The following is a 17093-nucleotide window of genomic DNA, read 5'->3' as shown; positions in this document are numbered from 1 at the left end:
TGGCAGATACTTTATGAGTCCACCATGACTGATACTGGCTACAGTTGTTGATGTTATGACTTGGCTAAATCCTTTTCACAAAGTAGTTGTTCATGGATCAAACATAATGAAGCTCGACTAACAGTCTATTCATACAATGTATCATCACTGATGATCTCGTTTAAGCACATAAAGGCCTTTTCAGACAAAATATTAGCCCCTTAAATGGTCTCTGTATCCTGTGGGATACAGTCATCTGCAAGGGTGAAAGTAACTAATTACAAATACTCAAATTACTGTAATTAAGTAATTTGTTGGGGTACTCCGATGAGTAGATTTTCAAGTCTGTACTTTTACTTGTACTTAAGTATGCATTACAAGATGCAATCTACTTAGTCACTTTTAAAATCATAATTGAGTGCTGAGTACAATTTGAATTAGCATCCAAACCTCTGATCTGCATTTTAGTAGCCAATCCGGTGATCTGATCACAAACGGCCCAATGAAAACCAGGACATGTGGATGACAAACAAAATAAAACTCTGCGGCAGCACACATTTGGAGTAAGGGTGTTAATCATTAATCATTCAAGAATTTAACCAATTAAAAATGTATTCGTGGATATTTAATCAATACACATGCTGGTATTTGCACCTCATTTGACACTGTGTTGTTTGATGGAGCTATTTGTTGAAAATGAGGGGGAAAAAAACGTGTTTTGTATCTTATAGATTATTAATGATGAATCAATTGTTTACATTTTGGTTCAGGAAAACGCACAAACTTTGCAACCCTTGTTCGGAGAGGTGACTGTGACAGTAGTCTGAGTTTTTGTGACAAATACTTTGTACTTTTACTGAAGTACACCAGTACTTTTACTTGTAACTGAGTATTATTTTGATTTTTTTATCTAACAGTACTTGTACTTGAGTACAGATGCTCAGTACTCTTCCCACCAGTACTCATGTCATACCAACATTCAAAAAGATGCTAATCATTTTCTGCCAAAATCCAAAATGGCAGTGTGCACAGACAAATACACTGACCATGATGTAAATCTACTTTTATTTTTTGTGTTATTATGTTATTATATTTCCGTGTTTGTCCATTTAAGGGCTATGTAAGATTCCAGTGAGCTGCATTCGTTATATACGATAGTTTGAGATCTTCTTCCTTGTTAAAGTGGAGCTCCTGCCTGCTACAGTGCGATCCATTCAGCCTGTGTCATTCTTGGAGAGCATGGAAAACATGTGCAGCCGTGGCCAGGAAAGCATCATTTTCAGAGGAAGCTGAATTTGAGGCCCTGCCGTACTTCTACACTGACTGGCCACCTGGAGCCCACCTACCCGGACACACATTCTTTCCTCTTCTCTATCTTTCTGTCTGTCTCCTTCTATTTATAACTCATCGCGGGATGTCTGTGCTGCCCACCCAGCTGTGTAACAAATGTCTGATGTTGAAATTCGGGAATCTGGTGTTACTTTTCACTGAATCCCTCAACCATGAATGGCTTACTTTCTGTTTCAGTGACTGCAATCTTTTTGCTGAAGTGGTTAGATTCAGGCATGTTGGAGCTATGATGGCATCCTTCTAACATGTGAATGTACAGTATGCAGCCGTGCCATACAAAAAAAAAAAAAAAAAAACTTTCTAATTTCATATGTTTTAGCCGCACTAGCTGCTCCACGGGTGCCAATGTCAGTGGCTCAGCCGGTCGACCTCTTTGGCCTAGACTGAAATATTTGAACAAGCATTGGATGATCTGCCATGAAATGTGCTACAGACATTCACGGTCCATAGAGGATGAAACCTAAAAACTTTGGTGAGTCTGACTCTTTTCTAGTGGCAAAAGCAGGTCAAAATATCTAGAATGAGACTTCCTCCATGGAAGCTGCCATGTTGAACCACCATGTTTCTACAGTAGACAAGAACGGACAAACCACAGTTTTTCACTTGCAGTCTACAACCTCACCACTAGATGCCACTGAATCCTACACACTGGTCCTTTGAAACTATAATATGTGACATTTCTGCATTAAAATATCTTATCCCAAATGTTTCCAACAATGTTCAAATACAGAGAAATCTGTAATTTTTTTCAGGGTAACAGTGCATTTCTTCTGGTTGTCATAATTCACTGAAAACACAGGATACATCGGACAAGTCAGGGAGTGAGGCTAATTTCTGCCTGAGTCACGTCAGACACATTTTAATCCAGTTTTTAGTCACTAGCAGGTGATAAATTTAATTTATCCAGTGAAACATCTCCTCATGTACTAAATGGATTGAAGAAAAGTTGGCACAGACATTTGTGGTTCCCAGATTATCGATTAACCCATGACTTTTCCTAAAGCGCCACATTGAGGTTGACATTTGTGGTTCTGAGGGAAATATCTTAGCAACTACTGGATGGACTGCCTGATCATCAGGTCAAAATTCTTCCAGTATTTTGGTCTAAATCCCTCTAAAGCATCAGCTGTACTTTGTGTTAAGTGCTAATTAGCTGATGTTAGCATGCTAACACAGTAAAGTGACCAGATTTCTGAAATGAAAACTGGGGATATTTCCAGTTCAGTGAACAATTTATCATTTAAACGTCCTACCCTGTGCAGGTTATCTGTGAAATAAAAAAGTGCCTAAGTCCCGCCCCCTCCAGTGTGCCCCATGGGACCTAAAGTTGTAAAAAATATGAACAGTAGTCCATAGCAAGAGACAAATTATTTTTTGATTCTGTTTGAACTGTGCCACAAATTACACATATGTTGTTTGTCATTTTACAAGTCAAGAAGAAGAAGTCTCAGTTTGTGGTAGGTTTGTTGTAGTTCTGAACTACAGGTCTCGTCTCCCTGATATACGTCACCAGCATCAATCCTGCTGCCCCCTTTTATGAGGCAGGAAGAGACTGTACAACTAGATTTCGACACAAAAACACTCAGGCATTGTAGCTTCAGTGGCTAATGTTAGCTTTTAGAGAAAATCATGACGTCACTTACACAACCTCTGGGTGTGACATCTTTCTAATTATATATCATCACAGTCTGATGCTTCAACAGTCCAACGACAACTTGCTTGACTAAATTTATGTTTTAATTTGACAAACAACATACGTGTAATTTGTGCCAGACTTCAAACAGGATAAAAAAATTGCCTCTTGCCATTGAGTACAGTTCATATTTTTTCCTGAAGTTCAGTCCCATGGATGTCCACCAGAAGGGGTGACTTAGGCACCCTTTGCAAACTGAGCCATAAAATCATAGTTCACACTACCAGTGTATTCTCCTTCCTGTCTAATCTTTATTAATAAACAATTCGGTAGACGATACAATACTTTGGTTACCATTGTTTGGAAGAATAAGCTGGCAGACACTGTAATCATACCTTTGCCTTCCCTCCTCTATCTTCTTCACTTGTCTTCCTATCCAGTCTTCTCTAATAAGGAGTGGATATTTTGGGGGACAGTCCTGGATTTTGGTAGCCTGTGCACAGAAAACGGGGGATGTCTGGTCACCCTACGTTGTGATCATGGTAGCATTAATTTAGCTCAAAGCACATGCACAGCCCTCATGGAGCTGTTAGCGTGGCTGTAGACTCTCAGTCTGGGACAGCCACAGACACACAACACACATGCTGTGTGGGTTAAAGAAGATGCCTGTTTACAACCAGTCGTGGCGGATGGTCCCCCACCCTGGAGTCTGGTTCTGCTCTAAGTTCTGCCTCTTAAAAGGATGTTTTTCCTCACCACTGTCGCCTCAGTGCTCGCTCTCAGTGGGAATTGTTGAGATTTTGTAAATAATAATAATACAAGGACTACATCCTAAACCATGGTATTTTTTTCCCCATCACTGTCTGCCCTACTGTGCTGTGATTGGCTGCTGCTACCGTGCCCTGATTGGCTGTGAGCTTGAGTGTGGACTGGCGCTTGGGAGAGTTAAATTTAGCAGCGCTGTTGTGGTAGATGGATGGACAAAACTTTCACTTCTCCTAGAAGACTGGTCTTTGTGTCCCATGTGAATTTAAATGTCACGTTTAAAATGTCTTTTTGTTAGACTCAGCTGACTCATTATTTTTCAGTCACAGTTTGGTTACATTTAGGCAACAAAACTACTTTGTTAGGCTTAGAAAACAGAGCTGCTTGTTTAGGTTTAGGAAACCAAACTACTTTATTTAGGTTTAGAAAACAGAACTTTGTTAGGTCTACAGAACAGAACTACTTTCTTAGGTTTAGAAAATGGACTATTTTGTTAAGTTTAGAAAACAGAACTACTTGTTTACATTTAGAAAACAAAACTATTTGGCTAGGTTTAAGAAACAAAACTACTTGTTTTTGTTCAGAAAACAGAACTACTTGGGCGGGTCCAAGCAGTAAACATACTTGGGAAGATTTAGGAACAAAAACTACTTAGGTATTCAAAACAAAATCATGATTTATGTTTAAAATATACCCTGTCACAACCCCAGAAAGGCTCTCTGGCAGTCACACAGACACGTTGTCGAGGCAACAAGAACGAGCCAGTCACAGCTCAGTAGTAATAGGCAAATACAGCACGATAGGGCGGGACTAAGTGGGACAGTTTTGGGAAAAAATGCTTCTCAACTTGCTTTATGAAGACAGTATGTGAGATAACTTCTGTTTTGATTCTGACATGGCGTTCAACATACCGTTTATACTGAACTAACTGTTGCAGTAATTTAGTAATGAAGCAGCTCATCCCTGTTCTGTCTAACGTAAGACTTGTGGCCTCTGAGGAGTTAGAGATCACAATGACTCAAGTTCGTGTTGACCTCAGATGTGCTGCCCTGCACTATGGAAACCAGAGGGAAGAGATGGATTTAATCTCTTTTGAGTCTGGCTGAAGTTACACATCCAGAAGTATTTTAGGCTTCGGGAGGAAAAATTAATCTGCTCTATATCCGTCCTTTCAAAAGATCAGCTGCTATATGTAACTGACCGAGCAGGGAAGCAGCAGCCTGTAAAAACACCGGCGAGATAAAATCTCATCACCACAGAAGGCCTGACGGTTGTTTGACTTGTAGACAACTGTGCTAATGTATTTTTCTCCCCTCAGCTCGTGTTAAGCTGTGTAAACTTAGAACGCCACAAGACTGGAAAGAGAGGGAGGAGAGGAAAAAGAGGGGAAAGACTCGGGGGTGGAGGTGTGTGTGTGTGTGTGTGTGTGTGTGTGTGTGTGTGTGTCTGGAAGTGGAAATGGGCAGCAGGGAGGAGGAATGTGAAACATTTCTGATGCTGGTCCACTGGCTGTTTACACGGTAGTCAGCCTGTGACATCAGAGTCCAGACTTTATAAATGTCAGCAGGAGGAAGAATGAGCAGTTAGCAAACAGCTGCACCGGTCGCACCACACCGTCACGCAGGTTAGAGTGAGACTGACTCGAGCTCCATCAGCAACACCAGCCCTCATGGACCGACTGCTGTGTGACTGTGTGAGAGCTTTGGCTGTGCTGCTGTGTGTGGCTACACAGGTGAGGCCTGATCCTGCTTATTTACAGCGGTCTGTTGTGAATGAGATGATTCTGTGGTTTGTGAGAGAGTGTGAAAGTTCAAACTGTGAAGATTTCTTGGCTTATTTTATTGTTACTTGATTGATTAAGATTTTTGGGCGTTTTTTTTCTTCAGTCTGATCATTTGTACATTATATTATGATTGTTTTATTCATTTTATGTTATTTTATGGAACATCTTACCTATCTTGATTTAAAATAGAGTAGAATTGGGCAGTATATGGTTATTACATGACCTCTGATTGGTCAATTACAGCATTCTAAGGTCTGTTATTCCTGTACAGCAGACCGTTGCTATGAAGAACAGACTGTTGCTATGGTTGCAATTCTAGCCATAGTCTCTGAAGGAGCAATAAAATCTTTTTTTAAACACCAAAATCATTTGTGTTTAAATATTGATTTTTCAGTAAGTAACCATGCAAAAAGCTGGATAATGTACAGTGACCAGATCATTATTGTGAAATAAACCCCTTCAGCTGATTCAAGACTCACAATAATGACCTGGTCACTGTACATTATCCCTCACTTATGGCACAGTATTGTATTTTCCTGTTTTTAAAGACTGTTTTACAGTAAAGTCATATAATTTTCTGAACTTACCAGACTGTTCAAGCTGTTCTATTATTTGCCAACTCAGTCATTTATCCACTGGGACTGTTGAAGTATACCAGTATTGATGTTAACTTTGACATTTAAAGAATGCACATATGATAATATCATGTAAATAATCTTAAACATAAACATTACCATGATATGTCACCAGACATTAATGGATTATGTTGTTGTTATGTTGGAATTTCTATTCTGCGCCTGATGTTATTTATTAGAGTTCAAATTAATGCTGAATGTTTGCTGAATGAGTAAATGTCTGTTTATAAGTTGTAGAAAATATTTAATAAGCAGTAGATTTTTGTCTGGTAGGCAGTCTCTGAACTCCAACTCTAGAGTGTGTATTTTCAGAGCAGTGGGATTTTGTTTTCAGAATTGACAGTTATAAACAGTGGATAAACTTACAGTGGAGACTTTGTCATCGCTTGTTTGTGTCAGTTTATGATGTTGTGCTTGTCAGACTTTTATAATGGGAAACCACTGTTGTATAAGCCAAACCAACCAAACTTTATAGGCAAAATCAGTCATTTTACCTTGCAGAACATGAGAATTGCTGGTCTCCCACTTTGTTGATCTTTTGATCTATTTGTGTTATTTTGTGACTTCAGTGTTTTAAAAGGATAGTTCAGATTAACAGAAGTCACACAATAACACAAACTACCAGATGGAGTCAGCGGAGGACCAACAACATTCTGTTAGGTAAAATTAGTGATTTTTCCTATTGATTTTGGTTGGTTTGGAGAAAAGTTTATTTGTGTTACATAATAGCCATTTCCCATCAGAAAATACTGTCTGATGGCAAAGAAGAGTCGTGAAAGTATTCTAACTATACTGTACACTGAAACTGTTATTGTTTTTTTTTTTTTTTTAGGTGGATCTTTTATAAGTAGCTAAATACCTTTTGTTTTGTTGACCCTGTCCACAGCAGTACATTGGTTAGCTTGATATACTGATGATGTTTAGTACACTGAGTATCATAAGTATCTCATACAACCCTACATCAGATAACCTGAACTAACCTTTTAATTTAGACAGACTCATGTTGACATAAGTCTGATGACACCAGATTCTCTGCATATTCAACGACACATTATCCACATTATCAGTGTTATAATCTTGCTGATTAAACAGTAAAGACATATTGTGTAATATTCTTACAGAGCTATTAAATTAGACTTGTTGGCCAGTGGGTGAATATCAAGTTGTGGACTGTGTTTCTGTACAGTGTCATAATGCAGTAAAGTCTGCTCTGGTTAAATCAGACTGGGTTTGTCCAGGCCTCGTCTGTGTTTTTGGCTTCACCAGATACATGTAATTGAAGACAGTGGTTTGGCTCGACAGTATTGGAAACCAGCTTGCAGTTTCTGAGGAAATTATTGTCTTTACTTCTTATGCAAAAAATAGTCACAATGATGGTAATTTAGATTACAGCTGTAATTATTTACTGACTAATCTGCCGATCATTTTTTCAAATAACTGATTGGTTGTTTGGTCCATAAAATGTCATAAAATAGTGAAAAATGTTCATCAGTGTTTCCAAAGAAACCAGAAAATATTCACATTTAAGAAGCTGAAATCAAAGAACTTTTTCTTTAAAACAATGACTCAATTAATTGACTAATCGATGCAGCTTTAACTTACAGTGGTTCAGAGGTGGGAAGTAACTAAGTACAAATACTTTTCTTACTGTACTTCAGCAAAATTTTCAGGTATCTGTACATTACTTGAGTAGTCATTTTGCTATTTACTTTACTCCCTGTTTTTGAACACATATATATGCACTTTCTACTCCTTCCATTTTCAAAACAGACTCGTTACTTTGCATTTGAGGGGAATTATTGATTTTTTTTATTGTCCGTCATTTTGCACTGCCTTCCCAACATTAAAATCAATTTCACTCTAAATGGATGGGACCTTAACTCATAGAAAGAACAGTTTCTTGGTGTATCCATCAATGCATATCAAGCGTGATGAAAATTACATAACAACAAAAAAGATGTAATAAGACAAAAAAACAACGTAAAAGACATAAGAAGACAAAAAGGATGTAAATAACTTGAAAACTGACATAAAAGACAATGTAGCACTTGTACTTTTTCATTTTTTACTTGCGTAAAGAAGTTGAATCTGTATTTCTACTTTTTTTTTAGTCTTTTTTTTACACTAGCATCTGTACTTCTACTTGAGTAAAGAATGTGTTTTTGAAGACCTCTGCAGGAGATATTAACAATGATAGTCTTTGCTCTGTCATCCAGTCTGACCTGTGTGTTGTCCCTGCAGGTGTTGTGCCAGCTGTGTGACAGGCCCTGCCTCTGCCCCAGTCCTGCCCCCCAGTGCCCCACAGGAGTCCCGCTGGTGCTGGATGGCTGCCGGTGCTGCCAGGTGTGCGCCCGGCAGCAGGGGGAACCCTGCACTGAGATGTTTCCCTGCGACAGCCAGAGAGGACTGCAGTGCGACTACAGCGCCAGCTTTCCTGGAGGGCCTGGGGAGTGTGTCAGTGAGTGTTTCATCTAATGATGATGGAGGATATTACAGTTTTCCCTCTCTGACTGTTGCTCCTGCTGCAGGAAGAAGCAGACAAGCTTTCAACTTTTTCAACTAGAACGTCTGGAAAGTTTGAGGTTTGGGAGAAAAAGTCAGCAAGCGTTGTGTTAAAGTGTGTCATCTAAAGTCCTCAGTGGAGGTGAAACTGTCAAGGTGAACTGGGGTTTTTGGCCAAAATAAATCCCTGAAAGGCAGCAGACACATAGTGCAGCTGGATCCTAGCCAGGGGGCGGTTTTGTCTGTTGTGTTCTCCGCAGGAATCACTGGGACATTTATTTACTGAATGTCCGAGGTTAGCTGGGGGCTGTAGAGTCATGGTCAGAGGTGGCAAAAGTACACACATTCTTTACTCAAGTTCAACTACAGACACTTAAGCAAAAAAAGAGGTCTGCTCAAATAAAAGTGAAAAAGTACAGACTCTGAAAAGTACTCAAAGTATAAAAGTAAACAGCAGCTGTCTTTTATGTTCTTTTTCATCTTGCTCTCATCTTCTTTGCCTTCTGTTTTACTTAGTTTTTTGTCTTGTTATATCTTTTTAGTCTTTTTATGTCTCTTTTGTCCTGTTGTATCTTTTATGTTGTTTTTCATCTTGTTACTTATTTTTCATTTTGTTACACCTTTTTCCTCTTGTTATGTTGTTTTTAGTCTTATTATATCTTTTTTGTCTTGTTACATCTTTTTCATCTTATGTTGTTTTTAGTCTTGTTTCATCTTTTTCATTTTGTTACACCTTTTTCATCTCGTTACGTCTTTTTCATCTCGTGACTTCTTTTTCGTTTTGTTACGTCTTTTTCATCTTGTTACGTCTTTTTCGTTTTGTTACGTCTTTTTCATCTTGTTACATCTTTTTTGTCTTGTTACGTTGTTTTTCGTCTTGTTACTTTTTGTTGTCTTATGTTGTTTTTTCCCTGACGTCTTCTTTTTGTGTTGTTTTATTGTCTTATTACAACTTTTTCATCTTGTTACAACTTTTCTGTCTTGTTATGTAATTTTCATCTTGCTACATCTGTCTTGTTTGATAGGCACTTATGGTTACACCAAGGAATTGTCTTTTCTATGTATTATTATTGTTTCATTTAGGCTTAAATCAGTCCTGATTTAGGGAAGGCGGTGCAACAATATTGCTAGATTAAAATAATCAATAATTTCCTTTCAAATGCATTAAAACTAAAGTAATGAGTCTTTTTTTGAAATGTAAGGAGTAGAAAGTACAGACATTTGTATTAAAATGTAGGGAGTAAAAGTTAAAAGTTGTCAGAAAAATAAATACTCGCGTGAGTTTGCTTGGTTTATTTCCTCAATTGTTTAATAAAGGTATTTTTAAAGTCAAAAGGTCCTCTAACAAGCACACAACCAGGCCCACGTCTGTGTGGGTAAGACAGAGTGGAGTACACACAGCCTCAGTGGTACAAACAGACAGCTCATGTTTACAGTCTGCTCAGCAGAGCGGGACGGACTTCCAGAACGTTTGAATTTCTATTTCCAGGACTGTTGTTGACACATTTCGTCTAATGACTGCCCTTTGAGCATGATAGATTGCAGAGACAACACTCTTGGATTGAAATACAGAGTCCTCACTTTCTCAGTAGAGAGGCCTGGTTTCCCATAAAACTACATAACCATTGGCAGGGACAGCAGCTCCTGTGTCCTCACCGCTCTCTTTCATTTCCTTCTGCTGTGCTCACCTAACCCAATCCTCTCACTTCCTGATTAAGTTTCCCACATCAACCCGAGCTGCTAGGAATGTTAAAGCGATGTCTGTACTGTGTGTTCCTCGCAGGTCGGGAGAATCTGGGCTGTGAAGTCAACGGCATCACTTACCAGGAGGGCCAGTCGTTTCAGCCTTCCTGTGACTCTTACTGCCACTGCAGAGGTGGAGGTGTGGTCTGTGTGCCGGCTTGTCCTCTGACCGGTCGTCATCCCACTCCGGATTGTCCCAACCCACAGTTCATCCGACTGCCAGGGAAGTGCTGCAAGGAATGGGTGTGTGAGAACCTGGAGAACACAGTCATTCAGGATGCAATCACAGGTAAAATCCCACAGGTGGATGGATGAGTCACAAGGGTTGACTGTTTGATTGACTGATTTTATTTAAAGTCAGAATGAGTAAAACTTGTCAGTCAAAGTTGGCCTTCCTCCCTAGCTCAATGACACAGGAAGTGTACTTTAAAGCTAACTAACCCAGTTAACCGGTTAACCTGTCCAACAGAGAACAGGCCAGACTTAATGCTTCGCTCAGTATGGACTGAGGACAGTCTCACTCCTTTTCTTGCTAAAACCAATCCACAGTCTCTGGGGCGGTCTGTCATATTTTGGGTGGCGATATGCCAAAGTTGTGTGTCTACCACTGAGGAAGGTTTCAGAAAGGATTGTCCTTGAAAAAAATGTAAGGTGCAGAGATCTGTCACCAGCCGTACTCACTACTTCAAGCAACAATTTTACATTTAGGAATCCTCAGATGATCGATAGGTGGCAAGATCTCCAATCATTTGGTAGCACTTGCCAGCAGCTGAAACTGGTTTGGAATGAGCTTTTGTCCACTTGGCATTTTTTTTCAGTTCTTTCCAGCGCTGCCGTCACTTTTGTATTTTCCTCTCGGAGTCATGCTTATGATCATTTCAGCAACAGAAGCAGCGGTCTCCCTGAGTCATCCAGACAAGTTATCAAGCTGCAAATGTTGAATTAAATGTTTTACCAGCACGAGAATCGCCATCATGTCTGGTTGTTGTGTGCACGATATGTCCATGAATCCACTGGTCAGCAAAAGTTACCTCTGTTGCCAAACTACACATGCAGCTTGCTCATCATTTATAAACTGTAAAAGGGTTTATTGGCTGGAGGCTACACACCCACTGCCCAAAGGTTGATGCCCAGAAACATCCTGAACACACAAAACAAGGAAATTTTAAACTCCACTACACTTATTTGCTTTCTTACCACATGTTAGACGAGATGATTGATACTACTCTGGTGTCTGCTTGGAAAATATGAAGCTACAGCCAGCAGCAGATTAGCTTAGTTTATTATAAATCCTGGAATCAACGAGAAAAAGCTAGACTGATTCTGTCCAAAGGTAACAAAATTCACCTACTAGCATTTCTATATTTCACTAATGCTAAGCTAACCATCTCCTGGCTGTATCTTCATATTTACAAAGGCTATAAACATTAATTAAAATGTCTAAAATGGTCAGACCTATGTTATATATTTGAGTTGAGTTGTTTACTTACATTTATTGGTAAACCCAGAGTGCGTTTACTTGGGTTGCTTGTTGTTGTAACTTCTGGTTAAACATGATAAAGCAGAGAGTGAGGAAGGAAGTCAGCAAACGTGACTAATGTGAATAAAACTCTGGTCCATTACTTTGTCTGTGAACATAATTTCTGCCTGAGTCATGATAGATTTTTTTTTTTGGCACCAACACACATGATCCCACTGCACTTCGCATCATCAAACTATGTCTTTTGTTATTGTTTTGATGACAGAGATCTCCAGTGGCAGAAATGACATATTGTCTGTTTAGTGAACAGACACAAAAGTGGTATCGACCTTCTCACCAAACTCTCTGCAAGAGAGCACATAAGCTTTTCCCAAAATGTTAAACTCTTCCTGTAAATTCTTTCCCGACGTCAGAGCTGGATATTTACACATATTTTCCAGTATCGGAGAGAATCTTTACGTACAGTATTACTGGACATCTCAGCTACAAGTGTTAGTCATTGATGATCAGTCCATATGGCAGCATCATCTTTCCTTCATTTGTATGAGGCTTGTCACTGGTGGTCATGTCTGGAAGTTTTTACTGGAGCATTTTTGCCCTAAACTGGGGTGTGTCTGGCCAAAGGAAAACTCACAAAGTCCAGATATAACCCACATTTCTCTGGAAAAGTCAAAACATATTTTTTTTTCTCACAGTCACAAAGTTTCCTAGTTTCATAACAGCAGCTGTGTAACAATTATGAAGCCATGTAGAGAATATTACCCCATTAAAAGGAAAGCGTGTGAGAGAGTGGGTGTGAAGGAAATGAAGCCAGTCTGAAAACAACAACTTGATGAGAACAGCAAAGGAACATTTTGTTCTTAAACATAAAACCTGCGATGTCATTCTTGAAGATCAGCTGATTGTTATGACATATACATGTTAGTTTTGGGAGAAGGGAAATTTTGCTTCGGATTGTTGTACTCGCAGAAGTCCAAAACATTGGATGACATTTGAATTCAACATTTTTGTGAGCATAAAACAATCAGATGAGATGTTAAAGTCCCTGGAAGTGAGTCACTGAGGTGAATGAGTTCAGGTGGCATCTAGGTGACTGAAGTTTTTGTCTAGTTTTTATTTTAGTTTAGTTTAGTGCAGATGTTCTCAAACTGTGAGGCTAAAACCTGCTATTGCTGCAACATGAATTGTGGATTTGATTTTGCTTCTTACTCCAGTCATTGTTTTATTTGGTTTCTGTAGCCATGAGACCCACCAGGTTGTGGCCGGCTCTCCCGAGGACTCATCCTCTAAACAAACTCATCCCACCTCCCACCCCCGCCTGTATAGAGAAGAGCACCCAGTGGAGCGCCTGTTCCCAGAGCTGCGGGGCCGGGGTCTCCACGCGGGTTTCTAACCAGAACCCCGCCTGCAAGCTGCAAATGGAAACTCGACTTTGTAAAGTGAGGCCTTGCCTTACAGTTCAGCCTCCTCCGAGGAAACCCCTGGTGAGCTCTGATCACTTGTCTCTTTGTTTCTACTGTATGTCTTCCTGGATGCTGTCAGGTTCTGTCTCCTCATAGTTCCCATCATGTTCCTTTAAAGGCTTTAAAAGGTCAGTTCACCCAAAATCACAAAAATAGTTTTAGTTTCATGTGCTGAGTTTGGAGAAGATTATGTCTACAACCTTCATGGTCAATACAATAAATGGGAACAGAATTTCTCTGAAACAAATATCTAAAACCTGAGCAACTGACCCTTCTTAAGTCCCGCCCCTTTTTGCTCTCATCTATACCAATCATTAGCTAGCTAGTTAGCCAGTGTTTTGCTCTCTAGCAAAATGCTAGCTATCTAGCTAGCCAATCGACACCAATCATTAGCTAGCTAGTTACATCGGCTAGCTAAGGTTAGCAAAATGCTAGCTAACCTGTTAGCTAATCTACTGCTGTGTCTCAGTTCAAATACTGCCATTAGTACACCGTCATGTAGTACACTTTGTACTCACTTGCATAGCGCACAAATTTCGACAGGGTAATGCTGCCTCACATCAAGGTCGGCTGTCGTGCCTTTACTCGAAATGCCGATCTTCCTCTTCTTTATTGCACTTACTCATCTTCACTTCCCCCCACTGTACAAAACTGAAGCCAAAATATCCAGGAATGCTGCCATCATGTGCTGGTGATGTCATTTGGAGTCAGTCTGTGCAGTAGTGACCAGCGCTGGAGTCATGCCTTTGAGTCTCGCCCATACAGCCGACTGACTCAAACCTGAGCAGAGCTCAGCGTTTAGTCATGGCACAAAACCCTGTTATTATATAATCAAATAACTAATCAAAAACAAACTGATTAGAAAAATGAACAAGCATCAGTGTGATAAGGACTACCTAAAATGACAGAAACCATCTCTGGGAAAAGTTTATTTGACGTGTACTTTGATGTTTTAGTTTGGCCCATGTCCCATTTATTTCTAATGGGGAAGCAGGGTTTATGACCTATACTGCAGCCAGCCACCAGGGGGCGATGGGGCTTCATGTTTAGGGAACTCTAACGTTGTCTATTTTTTATAATTTATATGTTTATCCACCTGTGAGTCTGTGAAACTTTTGCTCCACTTAATTATACAATCCAGATGTCTGACAACTTTCTTGACTTGTGTGTGACCAAATCATTGCAATGCTTGCTGGGATGTTCTCATCTGAATTACCTCTGTGTGTATGTGTTTGTGCTCTTCCCTCAGTGGGGACAGCAGGGGCGGTGCAAGGCCAGCTACACGTCACCGGGCCCCATCCGGCTCGTTCACCAGGGCTGCTACAGCACTCGCGCTTACAAGCTGCGGTACTGCGGGCAGTGCACCGACTCCCGCTGCTGCACGCCATATCAAACCACCACCGCCGAGGTGACCTTCCAGTGCCCCAGCGGCAGGCTGATACAGCGACCTGTGATGATAATCCACTCGTGTGTTTGTCACAACAACTGCCCCTACGCACCTTACACTAACCCCGCTCTGTGGGGCTTAAGGCCCTGATCAACTCAGAGAGACTTAAATGACTGATTCAGGAGCTGGACACTTTTCTCATAAAGAGAAACTTTATGAATGACCATGTGGATCCACACAGACATCATCTGATCAATGGATCTGTAAAGAAAAAATGATAATTGTAGATAAAAACTGTGACTGTGTTGGGATGAACATTGATCTTTACATATGTACAATATCAATCTGCACTTATTTACAGCTCCTTTATACTCCTGCCCGTTGGGAAATCAGTATACTGGTGTTTTTGACCAAAATTATTTGGAAAATCCAGAGAAAGTAAGTGAGAAAACTTAATCTAGCACTTGTAACACAGAAGTTAAGTGTTAAGTGTTTCACAGGGAGAGAAAGTGGGAGATCAACGAGCCAGAAAACACAATACATATAAAACAAGGGGAAATAAATGTAAAACCTACACAGATAATTAAGAAAATATATATTTTATTTTATTAAGAAACATGTGCACTGATTTGTCTTCTTTTCCTCTGAGAGGTCAGAGGGCACAACAACTCCTTTAAGTATAGAAATGTCTGCTCATGTCAGGCTTTTTATGTTAAAAGTGAAATTTAAAAGTAAATCCTCAAAATGACAGGGAGCCAATAGAGAGAAATTTAAACTGGCGTCATGTAATTTAGTCCTCGTATATTTTCAGTCAAGATAGATAAAATTTGCTGAGGCTGGTGAACAAGATTCTGCGGTAGCCTACGGGCACAAGGCGATAAAATCAGAGTTGATTCTTGCAGTGTTCCTTGGTGGGATGTATGGAGCTGCAAATTTAGGCTGGGATCAGAAGTGATCCCAAGATTTAGATTTAGAGATTATCCCTGCACGTGTGTTTTTTGTGCCAGACTTTATCTCCCAAATATGATAATACTGATGCTAAAGCTCTGTGTTATGGCAGAATATTAGGGCCACATTAAAGAAAAAAAGATTTTTGCATTTCTAGACATCCGAATGTCAAGAATAAAGTCAAAATGTTGAGAATAAAGACAAACTTATAATACCTGATAAATAAAAGAAAATTCTCGACATTTCAGCTTTCAAAATAAAAACTAAAATCTTCTTCCTCTCATTTTTCCCCTTATATGTGGCCCTGAAACTTATAATAATAATTAACTGTCAGTGCAACATCCATTATTCTCAACCAGGAAGGAGGCAGAAAAGGGGAGCAGGAAAACAAAATAAATCTTGAAAACATTTTTTTTTTTTAACAAATACTAAATATTATCACATGACCTCTTCTACCAAGGGTGGAAGTAATGAATTAAACGACTCAAATTGGTGTAATTTAGCTTTATTTTTTGGTCTTTACTTGGACTCAGAGAAACAAAAACCCCCTTTGGATTTAAAGCCTGTTATTGATATCAGTGGTTAAGGAGTAACTAATACTCTGAATAGTTTTTGAAAGGAATACTTTGCACGTTTACACCTGCAGTTTTACTTGTAGTTGTTTTTGTTGTAGTTTTCAGTAATGTAGCAGTACTCGTACTTGAGTAGAGATTTTCAGCACTCTTTCCACCACTGCAAATAAAGGACATGGCAGATTTGCTGGGCATTAAGATCACAGACGACCTCCTCGATTCCTTCATGTTACCAGAGGTCTCCAGGTAATATGGTTCTGTGTGAAAAGGGCTCTAGAAATATGTCTGTTTGATGGAAATTTATGCCGCAGAATGACCCCAACCTTTGTGTTGACAGATGTTGTTTTCCGACGTGAGCAATGCAACTTTTAACTTGTACAGTTTGTGTTTGTAGTCAGGTGACATTGCACTTATTTCTTCTGTTTCTGTTTTGTTGTAAATATTTCTTGGCAGATGTCTCTTATGTATTGTAAAAAAAAAAAGTTGAATATTTTACATATGTCTTGTATTTTTACTCTAAATGATATTTTTTCATATTATTATAGTGTTCACAGATTTATGTCATTATTTTGTAGATAATGTGGCTTTTTATGTAACTTTTTTCTGATGTTTCACTTCATCATTCTTCAATCATCATCAATAATCATGGAACAGTACACGTTTTACTCTTGCAGATGAGCTGTTAAAGCTTTTTTTGCACAAAGAAATATGCAGCACCACAGAAATAATTTGTATTTCATATTAAAAATGAAGCCAAATTAATGACCAGTATTACTTGTAATGGATTGTTTTTGTTGTTATTTTCTTTGCAGTTCTGCACTTCAGTATGCACTGTGCCTCTAGAGGGGGTGTC

General features: G+C 39.4%; 1 protein-coding gene across 1 annotated transcript; it reads left to right on the top strand.

The window, feature by feature from the left end:
- Positions 1-5235: 5235 nt before the first annotated feature.
- Positions 5236-14901, top strand: ccn5 (cellular communication network factor 5). Its single transcript, XM_084720391.1, has 5 exons — positions 5236-5459; positions 8387-8603; positions 10431-10679; positions 13110-13354; positions 14583-14901. The coding sequence occupies exons 1-5, from the start codon at positions 5397-5399 to the stop codon at positions 14868-14870; spliced, it is 1062 nt and encodes a 353-aa protein (XP_084576517.1). The 5' UTR covers positions 5236-5396; the 3' UTR covers positions 14871-14901.
- Positions 14902-17093: the final 2192 nt, after the last annotated feature.

The sequence above is a fragment of the Lutjanus erythropterus genome, chromosome 6 (assembly GCF_056507025.1).
Source record: "Lutjanus erythropterus isolate fLutEry1 chromosome 6, fLutEry1.hap2, whole genome shotgun sequence".
Lineage (NCBI taxonomy): Eukaryota > Metazoa > Chordata > Actinopteri > Lutjaniformes > Lutjanidae > Lutjanus > Lutjanus erythropterus.
The sequence above is the reverse complement of the archived record's forward strand: the minus strand, read 5'-3'. Positions and strand labels throughout refer to the sequence as shown.

Coding starts and splice junctions, on each gene's coding strand:
- ccn5 (XM_084720391.1), top strand. CDS start 5,397: ATGGACCGACTGCTGTGTGACTGTGTGAGAGCTTTGGCTGTGCTGCTG. Junction 5,460..8,386: donor TGCTGTGTGTGGCTACACAG/GTGAGGCCTGAT, acceptor TTGTCCCTGCAG/GTGTTGTGCCAGCTGTGTGA. Junction 8,604..10,430: donor AGGGCCTGGGGAGTGTGTCA/GTGAGTGTTTCA, acceptor TGTTCCTCGCAG/GTCGGGAGAATCTGGGCTGT.